The sequence below is a fragment of the Montipora foliosa genome, chromosome 3, assembly GCF_036669935.1.
Source record: "Montipora foliosa isolate CH-2021 chromosome 3, ASM3666993v2, whole genome shotgun sequence".
NCBI lineage: Eukaryota > Metazoa > Cnidaria > Anthozoa > Scleractinia > Acroporidae > Montipora > Montipora foliosa.
Window position 1 is genome coordinate 11,033,251 of NC_090871.1, and position 12,500 is coordinate 11,045,750.

Consider the following 12,500-nt stretch of genomic DNA (forward strand, 5'->3'; position numbering starts at 1 on the left):
AGGTCTATTGAAAGTGTTGAAACTGGTTTGAGCTTCCCAGTAACTTGCTGAAATTGTGAACCAGTGAACTGTAAGAAAGAAAATTACTCATTTCATTGATGATTTTAGAGAACACCAACTAAACACAAAACCTGTTTTTCAAAAACTGATAGCTTTTTATTAATTTGAACTTATTAAAGTTACGGTTACGAATATTTACACATTTCTTTAGAAACTGCTGCGGAAGTAATAAACTAAATTCGGCATAAACATAATTACAATGCAGTTAAAAAAAATCAGTTCTGCACACAGTGACCTCAAGCTGTAACAGACAGAATTCTACTGAATCACTTGGGAGGTTCGTTAAATATATATACAATGTAATCAAGTTTACCATAAGCAGGACAGCCTGTACACATGATCAAGTTGTAGAAACAAATACTTTAAAAGTATTTACTATAGTTATTTGGATCTTAAAAGACTTCACGTCATTCAATTCACAGGTATAATCTACTCAAAATCCTGAACATTGAAATCTTCAACTATCTCAATTTACTTCCCGCAGCCATTTCTGCGAGTTACTCATTTCTTCTTTCCTTTACCAGGCGACTTTCTTCCTCCCCTGGCCGTGGATGCACTCTTCCTGCTTTTGCTGGGTGAAGGTGATCTTTCCCTTTCTTTAGCAGCCTCCGCTGCCTGTGCTTCTTCTTTCTGTTTTTCGGCCTCCAGAAATTTCTGTCTGTAAGCTTCCCGTTTATGGTTGATCTCAATACGAGCTTGATCCAAAGCCGCCTGGTGAAGGGAAAAACACGAGGGAACAAATGAAACAGAGTGCGGAGGTCAGATCAGTTCTCAAAGATTGAAAAATTAACAAAGTTCCACGAAATAAAGTCAGTCCTTCCTTTATGAAATTTACGGCCACACTTGAAAAAAAATTGCGAAGGGCGCATTCTTTTGCAAAGATTTCACAATAGGAACACAAGGAAATGAGATTTAAGAACTCTTTTGGGGCAATTTCCACTTTCGGAACGAACGGAATAAAATTGTTTCTCTTGCTCAGGTAGCAGCAACGAAATAAACAGAAAACGGTTTATTAGGAATAGACAAAATATTGGTGCAAAAATTGTACGCGGGCCACGAACCGACGGTCTGCAATTTCGTATCCAGCCGCACTCCCAGATTCACCTTCAGATGAAAGAATGCTTGCTTTTCATAAACGTGATCAGCCGCAATATCTTTTTGAAGCTGAAACAAAAGAAACCTTTGCATAAACTAAGCTCCCGCATGCAGGAAAAGTTGGGACAAAAACATGGCTGCCCCTTTTTTGTTTTAGGGACACCAAGGTCGCTGTGACTTCATATAAACCGCGAACACTTGTTCTTTGAGGAAATCTTATGTCAGTTATTATGTTAATCATAAGACTCATACACAGAATCGTCCCAAACGAAGGCCTCTGAAGGTCACTGCCCACAATGACAGATTCTAAGCAGCATGAAAACCACTCAATTTGAGACAACTTTTGCACATGCCTGCATTTCTTCAGCTTCCTGCAATTGTCTTTCTTTGGCAGCATTTCTGTCCAACCTGTCCTGCTCTCGTCGTTTCTCCACCACCTCTTCCCGCATGGCTTTAAAAGAGTGGGCCAAGGAAGCGCGCTCTTGCAACCGCGCCTCTTTTTCTTCGTCGTCAAGCAACACAGGAACCCCACCTCGTGATCTTAAAAAAAAAAAAAAGGAATTAGGCACAGACTTGCAGATTTGCAAAACCAGCTCTGGTTAGAGGATAGTGATTTATGAAGGGTTTTCAAGAGTGTTGTCAAGTACCGAGGCGAATGTGGCATCTACCAGGGGGCAATAATTGGCCACAAACTGGGGACGAATATAGAAAAGAGTGATGAAGTAGAACAACTCAGTCGGTCACAGAAAAATGGCATCCTGCCGTTTGCCAAAAGTACGTTTATTTCCTTCAAAGGAAAACACAGAAGGAAAACACAGGTACAAAGGCCTATTTCAACAGAACTAACTAACTGTAACTGAAGTGCCATAATGTATTCCCGTGTAATCCATCTAAGCACTATTAGCCCTAATGGAAATTGGCCCACACAAGGGCAGAGAAACACTCTGACGGCAGGCTAGGAATTGAACCCACGACCTCCCGCGTTGATCACCGTTGCCCCAACGACCGAGTTACAAGGTCAGACAGAAAGCAGGCCGTGGAAATTTGAGATAACATTTTACGGCAATACAAAAGAAGATATTAAATGCAAGATAGATTAATACAGTTGGAGGAAAGGGTGTCCCTCGGCGGAGAAAACCCATTCACACAGCGAAAAACCTCTTAAAGGTTATAGGGCGTTTTCACACACGTGACGTCATGTGAAAACGCTTTATTCAAGGATCGAGTCTACTCCACTAACATTAGTGTGAGACGGATGATCCTCACAGTCAAAGCCTCGTGGGTAGCCCGACCCCCTCGAGGATTAACAGTGATAGGTGTATAACATTTGTGTGAGACGCAGATGATCTAACCCTTGCGGCAACCTTGATACTTAAATCTAGTAAAAGAAGGAACTCAACTCCATGTTACTTCCAGAGTGAGAATTGAAAAACTGAGATTAACGAAGCGATGGAAACCCGCCCATGACAATCTCCAGTTGAAATCATGTCCATTTAATTCTTCACTGATGTACTTTTTACGTTGAGATAGAAAGGTTGTCTGACCTGATAGTCTTTGGTGGAGTAAGAGGCTGCAGGATCTGATCTGGTTCCTTGGGGGGTGGAACTAGGGTCAATTCTCCTTGATCGGTCTCTGATTGCACTGGAGACGTCACAGTAACTGTGAAAATCCAACAAATATTGGAACTCTCAGGAAATATATAAATGTTATGTTTCTATGACACGCGAAGTTTTTAGAGATTATCGCTGTAATAAAGTGAGGTAGAAGCCCAATATTATAAAGTCTTCAGCGAGCGATTGCACTACGCACCACCTAAGCTAACAAGTCAATGCTCATAGGCTGGATGGCAGCTCGTTTTTCTTTTTCCTGATTTTGAAAACTGATCAAAACTGCCTAAGATGGTAACTTTACAACAGTGATCATTACTATAACATGAGACTTACGCCCTGAGAAACAAGATGTTTCAACACACCAAACCGTGAGAAAAACCTTAACCTATAATTACACGCAACAGCCGGAACTAAAAACTGAATGGTTTTCATTAGCTGCATGCAATGACTACTGGCCATTACGGTACTAAATCATTCACTCACATATTTCGCTCGAAGAAGTATCTTTCTCCTCGTGCGGTTCTTCATCTCCACCGTTTTCTTCTTCGATTGCATCTTTTTCAAGTTTCACCATGTGCTCGTTCAAAAACTTTTGGCGACTTTGAAGAGCCTGGAAAAAAAAGGAAGGAGATTCCAAGGACTCTCATTCGCAGCCATTTATGTGTAGAGAGGGAGGGTGTTAGGCGTTGCGTGACATGCCAATCCGAGAAATGGCAAGTCAAGTGTGATCACAATACCTTGGCAGCTCGGCCTGGTTCAGCGGCTTCCCACGCCTGCTTCATGGCTTTTATTTCATCCTGCCTTTCTGTGTCTTTCTTGACTTCAATTTCGTCCTGTAAAACAAATTGATATCAGTAAAGGCTGCCCGTCTCGAGTGTTTATTCCTTTTCACGCGCACCCTGAAAAACTTGTGATTTCACTTTGCTCCAATAGCTTGCAACGCCAGATAAACTTCGCAGAAATTGACCGTTTTTTCGTTTTCTCAACCCAAGAATAAAAATGCGCATACGTACCACATTGGCATCTGAAACAACTCTCAGCGTCCAGTTAGGTTTACTAGAGTCGAACTGTTGCTGTGAAAAACCAAAGCATAGCAAAAGCAGGCAGTGTTTATAGTTTGAACAAACTTTAGTGAAGGATAACTAAACCCCACAGGGCTTGGAATTATTTCCAATCTCTAAATCTCCACGTGAGTTGTTTTTCATGGAAGCGTGTTAAAAGAGGTCAAAGTCTATGAATTACTATTTAGATAGTTGCTAAACTGAAACCATGGCAAATAAGAACATGCCCCAATGCAAACGAGTGCGTTTCATTCAACTCAGCTTTCTTTGCTGTTTGTAACAGCGTGACAAATAAATCTATGAATGATAGAAATATAAAATGTTCTGATATTTGAACTGCGGAAATTGAAATACATGAAAGTTGCTTCATAGACCTCGTTCATAATGGCGGCCAAACAAAATATTCTACTGTTTTAATGCTAATAATATACATGAAAAAGTTTCACCAAGAGCACATCAATCAATACCACACAGAGTAAAGAAAAGTGAAATTAATGCAGAATGTTGAAATCAGTGCAATATAGGTAAAATTTTTGCATTAATAGCCAATCAAGTACGAGCTCAGGCAATTCGTGGCGATTGCCTATATCCTGAATTTTCCAGCCGTGGAAGAAAGTATCCAGGACAAGTCACGAGTTAGATTAATTGAAATTCGTTTATTCTTGAATCCTTAGTTTCCCTTTCTTTAGATTACAACACCTTTCTTTTTCAACCGAACTCAACTGTGGCCTGTTTCTCAAAGGTCCCGAAACTTTTCGGGCCTCATGATTTCGGGTGCCACTTTATATCTTCGCAACGCCGAGGTTCTAAGCCATCAAACTTCGCAATCCTCTTAGTTTTTCTTGCATTAAAAACATGTTAAAGGATCAGCTTTTCAAAATAAGCAGATTGCAGTGTGACAACTGGATTTTCGGGCCCGAAAAGTTCTCGGGACTTTCGAGAAACAGACCCCTGATCCGAGATTGTTTTTTAAAAGCTTACAATTGTAGTCTTATTGTAGAACTTATCTGGTCAATCGATCTTTCTGCGGCAATTACTTTGATTATCATCTTGAAACTTAAACCACTTTTAAATCACTATCACTTAACTTTTGACGAAACAAAATGTCAATGCCCAGTTCCGGTCACCTATACTAATAAGCCTTTCTAGTCTACTGTAGCTACGACGAAAAGATTTCAAAAGAATGAGGGCAATAGGTCTGATTGACATACATACAAAAGAATGAAAAAGTGGTCGCCATTTATGAAAGTTACAAGAAATAAATCGAAGTCACAAGCGACGAGCTACCAGTTGGCTTGGTCGCTCAGTCGGTAAAGCAGTGCAGTGCGATATCATGGTCCTGGGTTACAGCCCCGTTCACCCTTGGATTTTTTCAGGCTTTCTTCGCAACTGCTTAAAGGGGCTATGTCACGCAAAATGATGTCACGGTAGTTTCATGACACCCAAAGTGCCCAAAACGGTGAATGAAACATTGCAGTAACAACTTCAACTGTTGAATAACATAAAACAAATACAACAAAAGGAAAGAGAAGCATGGATGGACACAAATGGACAAGATTGAAACGGACTGCATTTGGGTAATCTTGAAAAAAGTCGGCCCAACGTTTTTCAAGTTTATGGAAAATCGCTTGGATAAACGTCGCTTTTGCTCAGAATCATTTTGTTTGTGATTTCACATTACCATTTTCGAGTTTTAAACTCTTGATTTACTGAAGATTTCCCCTGAACAGTCTAAAATAACGCGACATAGCCCCTTTAAGTTTTTGCTTAACTGTGATAATTTCCAACTTTCATGTATAAAGTCGAACATACTTCACAAATTTCAGATATTTATCCCCCTACACAGCAGTAACAACAATATAATTACCTGTGAGGAAGGTCTGGATCCTGCTTGTCCTTTACTCCGACTGTTTTCTTTGCCATCTTTACTCTTCTTGCCTTTTGAAACACTCGCAGAAAGCTTGTCGGCGCGAGGAGCACTCTCCGTCGGCACTTTACAAAGAAAAAAGGTCAGTCAGAAATTTTTCGTCACAAAATCCCGAATCGCTTTTGCCAACCACAAAAAATAAAGACACTAGAGAAAACCAACCAGAGTTCCCAGCGAATAAATGCAGCCGGTTCTTAGTTTATAGCCTACGTGCAAGCAGTATATGGCGAAACATGTAGAATTAGACGCCATATTGGATGGGTATCGACTGGGTGACGAAAGTTGTATATGTCTCACGATAACATCTGCCGCCTGCAAGCATCCTACTGAGCTAAGCTCGAGAAAACGTCATCACGTTGGGAAGCTGGATCATGAATAACAACAGCCTATCAAAAGCAGAACCATAAACTAATCGTGACCTGCTTGAATGTGTTGCCAGCTGCGTGCAAATTACTTTGGGTTATGAATCGTCCATTCGAATCCCCTCGTCCGGGAATTGCAAAGTGGATTTTCTTCGACGGAGATCAAACTAAAGAAACAACTCAAATTCTCTAGACAAGTAGCTACCACTCCATACGAAACAGCATAAACACAATGCAAATAATTTGCTTAGCAGCATACCGTCCACATCAAGCCTCTCAAAGCTCTTCAATAGTGCCACGAAGTCCCAGGCACTCTTTGACAAGGGCCAACTGTCGCGCAGAACCTGGGCCTGAATGATGTACTTGCGAATCTGCAAAAAGGGCCAGGAGTAATAGTTCGCTATGCGTAATTCTTTGACTCAAATGCGCTTGACAATACTGTGCAACAGGCAATACTAGATACCAACAGCTACTCCCACAAAGGTGAAGGGGTTCGTTTTCAAAGAAATCGTGGTGCTTCATCGGTGGGGAGTGAAACACGAAAATTCGGTTTAATCAAACGAGTTCATGAAGGTAAATTAACTAACTAGTATCATGAGCTTGGACAGCCTCCAATGTCTACTTCCAGGAGCCCAAGACTAGGAAAGTACAATATCATTGTATTTGTAGAACGGCGTTTTTACACAGTTAGTTTTAGATTGATTTTCCCAAGAGACCAGGGCTTCCCATCTAATCACAAGTCTTGCATGAGAAATTGTTACTATGGGATTGAGAATGGTCACTCGTGCGAGCCAAATTGTATTTAAGAACTCGTCTAAAATAACTTGATTTGTGAAAATGCCGTTACATAGGCCTCGTATTGGAGTTGTAGGCTCCTGCTACTCCAGTAATAAAGTTGCAATCTGCAAGCACAAACCTTTATCTCTGGCTCAGTCTCTTCGGGTTCTTCATCTTCTTTATCTTCCGAGTCATCATAAAATATAGGACGAGATGCTTTCTGCAAATGGAACAAATGGAAATGGCCATTATCTAACAGCTGTTTTTCTTCATATGTAAAAACAAATCTGTTGTCTTCCGGCCGCTTCATCCAATGGGCAACACAACCTCGTCCCCAGGGTCTCTCTTCTTCCCTTCCTTGCTCCAAGGAAGGGAATAAGAGAGACACTGGGGACGAGGTTGTGGGTCACACTCAAATTCTCTTAACTTATTCGGGCAAAAACTAGTTCTTGGGACCTTTACCTCAGTTGAATGTAGCAGCTCTCGTAAACTGCTATGGTTTGGTATTGCACGCACCTTCTATTGCTTTTAAGTCTAAGTCGTTGTTTAAATTGTTTAGTCTTTAGTTTTTGGCTTGGGTATCGAGCCAGTCACATTAAACGTTACGAGAGCTGCCACATGATTCCTTTACTTTCGTTTTCGGGTAAAGCGAAAGTAAACGTTCTGAGAACATCGCTGCTTTTCATGCTTGGACTGGGACGGACAACGATAAGGGGATAATTTTTTACCAGCAATGATTTTTTTTTAAAAGGTAGCCTTTTTTACATTTTCGTTCCAGCAGTCCAACCAGGCCCCAGTTGTTCAACGATGGATAGCGCTTTTCGTCGGACAAATCACTATCCAGTGGATAAATAATAGCGAAAACAAGTAAGTGTGTTATCCATTTTCATAGCGAAACAAATTGCGCTATCCAATGGATAAGTGATTTATCCGGTGGATAGCGTTATCCATCTTTTGAACAACTGGGGCCAGGACAAAACGAACAACATTTTCACACCACGTTTGGACGTCTTGCGCGTCGTGAAGCCCGCCTTAACTTACTAACATCACGGTCTGACGTGAAAGTTTCTCCTTGCGCAGTCGAGACAACTGCATTTCACTCACCGAAGATCCTGGACGTGAGGATGAGATACTGGACTCCTTTCCACTCTTCTTACTTCCCTTTACTGGTACTGGAGACGCTGCAACCTTGCGGATTCCAGATGTTGGTCTCTTGGCCGAGCGGGGTTGAGACGAGGTAGGAGGGCGCGACCCTGCAGAGGAAAACAAATTAGAGTTCAGAGTTAGCTACAGCCTCGTCTTCAAATGGAGTCTAGAGCAAAGGTTCTTTGAAAGACCTACTTTTCAAATGACAAACAGTTGCTTTTTAGGTGAATGAAAGTCGGAAATGGCCGATTGAATCGAACATCTTCCAAGGGAAAACGAGGAGGTTTCTTTTTTAAGGAAGGTTAGCTACATTTAGAGAATCTAATTCTGATGTGTGCAAAAACGGAATTTTACACTTTCCGTTAGATATGGATTTTGAAAAAGTTGTAGAAATACCAGTGTAACAGCCAGCGAAGAGTTAAAACAAAGTAGAACTGGCTAGAAAATAAAATAAACAAACTATTACCAGTTCGTTTAGGTTTTGTCCTCACCTCGTTTCGTTTGCTTTTCGTCTTCATCTCCAGTTCGATCGCGGAAAAACGTGAAAGCTGGAATCACTGCATGGCTTTTGCCTGTCGTGCTCGCGATCTCCTGCTCATGATCCAGAATCTAAAGTGACAAAAATAAAACAGTACTTACAATTTTGAGAATGCTACAGTCCAACGATTGCAATCCCAGCTGTATAGCAAGATGATTGCCACAAGAACCTAGATTAATGACGTAGCTTCCACGAGTCTCCAGTAGCTTCGTGGAAGTTACTGAGCCACCGCGCACCGGTGGCTCGGTTGAGCACCGGGCTGCCATGCGGGAGGTCGTGAGTTCGACTCCGGGTGGACCAACACTCAGGGTCTTTAAATAACTGAGGAGAAAGTGCTGCTTTTGTAATGACATCTGCAAATGGTTAGACTCTCTAGTCTTCTCGGATAAGGATTGTTAACGGTAGACCCAGTCTCACAACCCTTCAAAGTTCATAACCACGTGGGACGTAACAGAATCCTAGAAATCATGAGTTTGATTCTCATGTGGGGCACTCGTAGTTAACACTAGTAATACAAATTGAGGTCCCATGATTTATGAGTCAAATGGTCAATGAGTCAATGAGTCATGAGTCAATGAGACTCACACTCAATATAGCAATAATTTATTGATGAAGCCTAAGCCCTCGTTTCAGTGATTAGGCCTAAGCACTCTCTGAAATTTTAGCTTTCATTTTATGAGTTAGGGTAACTGCACTAACTCATTGACTCATGACTCATTGATTCATTGACTCATAAATACTTGAGACTCATACAAATTATGCACATGAACTGTCAGTCAAGAATTTCAAAAAGTTAGGCGAGACTGGCTTCTATGACAGCTGCGATCATAAGCATGCGATTTTTTTTGCATAATTTTCAAATGTGCGCTTCACCATGTTCAAAAGCGCGTTGAAATCAGGTGCAATAAGCCTGTCCAGAAATGGTTACGAAGTCTCACCATAAAATGTGGTATTACAAAGGCGGCACTTTCTCCCCATTTATTTAAAGACCCTGAGTGTTAGTCAGGCCCGGTTTTGAACCAATAACCTCCTGCACGATGACGCTGAGAATTGGTCAGTCTCAAACGTGTAGGGGAGACTATATGATCACGTCTCTCATTGTAAAGTGTAAAGCTTCTCGTGCCATGCCTTTAATCACTGCGCGGGCAAAAAAGCACGAAAAGGGAGACCAAAGAGGGTGAGAAGAAAGAACGAAGCGCGAGGGAAGAGGAAAGAGGACCTCGCCCATCTTGCGCTTCGTTGCCAATTACAAATGAATCTTCATGGTAACGCCACAAAAAAGAAGTAAAAATCAACAAAACTGTAAGATGTTGAGGTTGGAGACTATCGCAGTTACGGGCGCTATAACTGAGTCCCGTTTATGCCTGATTTTTTACGGTCTACCTTTCGTTACTGCCAAGTGCGACGATGATTTTCAATCTCAACATGCTTTCATTCCGTAATTCAAATCAATTTGTCTCCTGCATGTATATTTTCGAGCAAAAAATAGATTGTACAAATTAGAGAGTTCCTAATCTGGATAGTCAGTCAGTATAACCGGCTGTCGTTTCTCTCAAGAGGCCAGAAGTCCGTCTGCAATCGCAGGCTATGGAGACAAGTCTTTCAAGACATTACTTTAACAGGTCTCTTACCTGAAGCTTAATGTACACGTCCGGTTTGGAGGTGCCTAGCTGAAGACTGACCATGTGATCTTCTGTCACTTTGACTGTGTATCTGATACAAAACACCCAACACATTTACCTTCAGTGAAGTACGCCCGTCCGGGTGAGTGTAGTCCTGAGGACTGTTTAGAATGTCCATAGGGACCTTTAGATTCTACTACGAGGACGAGAACGAGTACGAGATTTGACTTCCTGTTTTAAGCGAAAATACCTAAAACATTTATAACCCGGACGACGTACCCTTTGATAGCAGCATAGGTTGCTCAGCTACCGGTATTCTTATTGCTGGTAACTGAGTCTTTTTGCTGATCGAAAAATGCCAAAACTGCTTCCGTGTTGGTGACTTCTTTGACACAACAACATTTTTGCCAAACCCCGTATTAATATGACGACGTCATCACGTTTTCCTCGCCAAAATGACGCTGGTTTGCGCGCGCTCACTGTTGTTCTAGGAGAAAGTCTCGTACTGGTAGTCATTCTCTTCCTAGAATCTAAAGCTCTCTAATAACTGGCATTTCGACAACCTGAGTGGAAGTCATCTTCAGAGTCAAGACCGACTTATTAAATCCCCTGAATACGACAAAAAAGTGCTTACTACCCAAGAATAAACTGGTGTAACGGCGCTCCAGTAAGAAGAAAATGTAAAAAATTGATAGTCGACAAGAAAATTGATGCTAAATTCCTCTATTGAAAAGTAAAACGCTCATTAAAAGCCTACAAATCTATTGCTTTGCTCATTAAACTTGGGCATCTTTGGCGTATTCGTTTCCGTTGTCGTCATCCTAATTTGAGTTCCCGAAAACTAATACGACGACGGCTAAGAGGATGTCAATCTCAAATTCACGATCCAGCTGCGCGTGCTTTGGTCGTAACATAATATGAAACACGCTGGAATGTCGTACAGGGTCACGATACATTTCTTCGTTGACGTCACAATGCACACATGTTCAAGAATGTACGTAATTACATGCACGCCAATCTATTTCTAGCAAAAAGGTAAGTGTTAAAGTTTTTTCGGTGAAGGTAGACGCAGTTGTTTTAAGGACAGAAACTTAGGGGACAGTTTGTGGCGTTAAGGAGGCTACCTGGAGTTTTACGGCCGCGCGCAAGCTGGGCACTAGCATGGCGCGTAAGGCCTGAATCGCACGTGTCTTTTTATTTTTGTGACGTCAGCGTGACCAAATCTGTAAAACTAACTGCTAATTCTCTGGCGTTACCTTCGGTAAAACTGTTTTAAAATTGGCTGAGTTCTAACAACATACAGTTCCTATCAAATACCCTATATTTGTTAAAATCTGTCAGAGCTAATCGAATATATTTAAAAAAATGACAATTTACAGAATATTGGCAACACCGCCTGATCATCCTTGACTTTTACCACTTTAAAATGTCAGGCCATATCATTTCCATAATATGGCAAAGAATAAAAAAAATTCACCAAAGGAAAGTATAAAAATTAAGGAATTTAGGCCAAATATATGCCTGTCATTAAATGTGATGTTGCCATGGTAACGGCCATATTATATCGGTACCCATACTGGTGAACCTTTACAGGGAAAACTTCGAGAGAAATTAACTAGGCTTCCTTTTGTAACTCGTACCCTGTAGTAAGAGTATTCGCAAATTCTATGGAGCCACCTTAATTGTCTGTTTCCCCGTTGTGAGCGATGCTGCAGTTTGGGAGAAGAGGCAAGCACTTATGTGCAGAAATGCGACCTATTTCCAACAATAAGGTAAGGATAAAGGTTAGCCTCATTTTTAGCTTAGGGTAAATGCAGCTCCTTAATTGAGGAGCAGCATTTGGGAGAAGAGTAAGGGGACGCTTCGTGACGCTTATTGAAATCTACGTGCATCTAATTAGGGGCATTTCTTCCTATATCTGGAGGCAAAGGGGACAACGCTGTGAAGCTTATCAAAATCGTGGTGCATCTAATTAAGTGTATTTCTGGACATAGCCAAGAGACACAATACTTGACTGGCCGTTCTAGGATCAGGGGCCCGTTTCTCGAAAGTCCCGAAACTTTACGGGCCATTTTCGGGTGTCACAATTCCCTTTCTATCTCAAAAACGGAGAGGATTTAAGTCGTCAAACTTCACGGTCAGTTTGCTTTTTGGTACCTTGAAAACATGTTAAAAGATCGGCTTTCCTGAACAAGAGGTTAGTAGGTTCACAAATGGCTTTTCGGGCACGAAAGGTTTAGTTTACCACTTTAGTTTACCAGTCTCAGCACTTGGACTCCTTCAATTTGACTACTGTCTGTAT

General features: G+C 41.4%; 1 protein-coding gene across 5 annotated transcripts in view; it reads right to left on the reverse strand.

Annotated features, from left to right (window-relative positions):
• Positions 1-77: 77 nt before the first annotated feature.
• The window catches only part of LOC137996751 (androglobin-like), a 41,946-nt gene continuing 29,523 nt past the window's right edge, over positions 78-12,500 (reverse strand). For 3 of the 5 annotated variants that reach the window (XM_068842313.1, XM_068842312.1, XM_068842315.1), the window contains exons 23-34: positions 10,208-10,289; positions 8,530-8,647; positions 7,997-8,145; positions 7,032-7,112; positions 6,375-6,486; positions 5,694-5,818; positions 3,779-3,838; positions 3,503-3,598; positions 3,249-3,375; positions 2,700-2,814; positions 1,509-1,695; positions 140-771 (exon numbers count right to left, since the gene is read on the reverse strand). In XM_068842313.1, the coding sequence (XP_068698414.1) occupies positions 562-771; positions 1,509-1,695; positions 2,700-2,814; positions 3,249-3,375; positions 3,503-3,598; positions 3,779-3,838; positions 5,694-5,818; positions 6,375-6,486; positions 7,032-7,112; positions 7,997-8,145; positions 8,530-8,647; positions 10,208-10,289 (1,462 nt within the window). In that variant the 3' untranslated portion in view covers positions 140-561. Of the gene's footprint in view, positions 772-1,508; positions 1,696-2,699; positions 2,815-3,248; positions 3,376-3,502; positions 3,599-3,778; positions 3,839-5,693; positions 5,819-6,374; positions 6,487-7,031; positions 7,113-7,996; positions 8,146-8,529; positions 8,648-10,207; positions 10,290-12,500 lie in introns of all 5 variants that reach the window. The other 2 variants (XM_068842311.1, XM_068842314.1) reach the window with 2 other exon arrangements.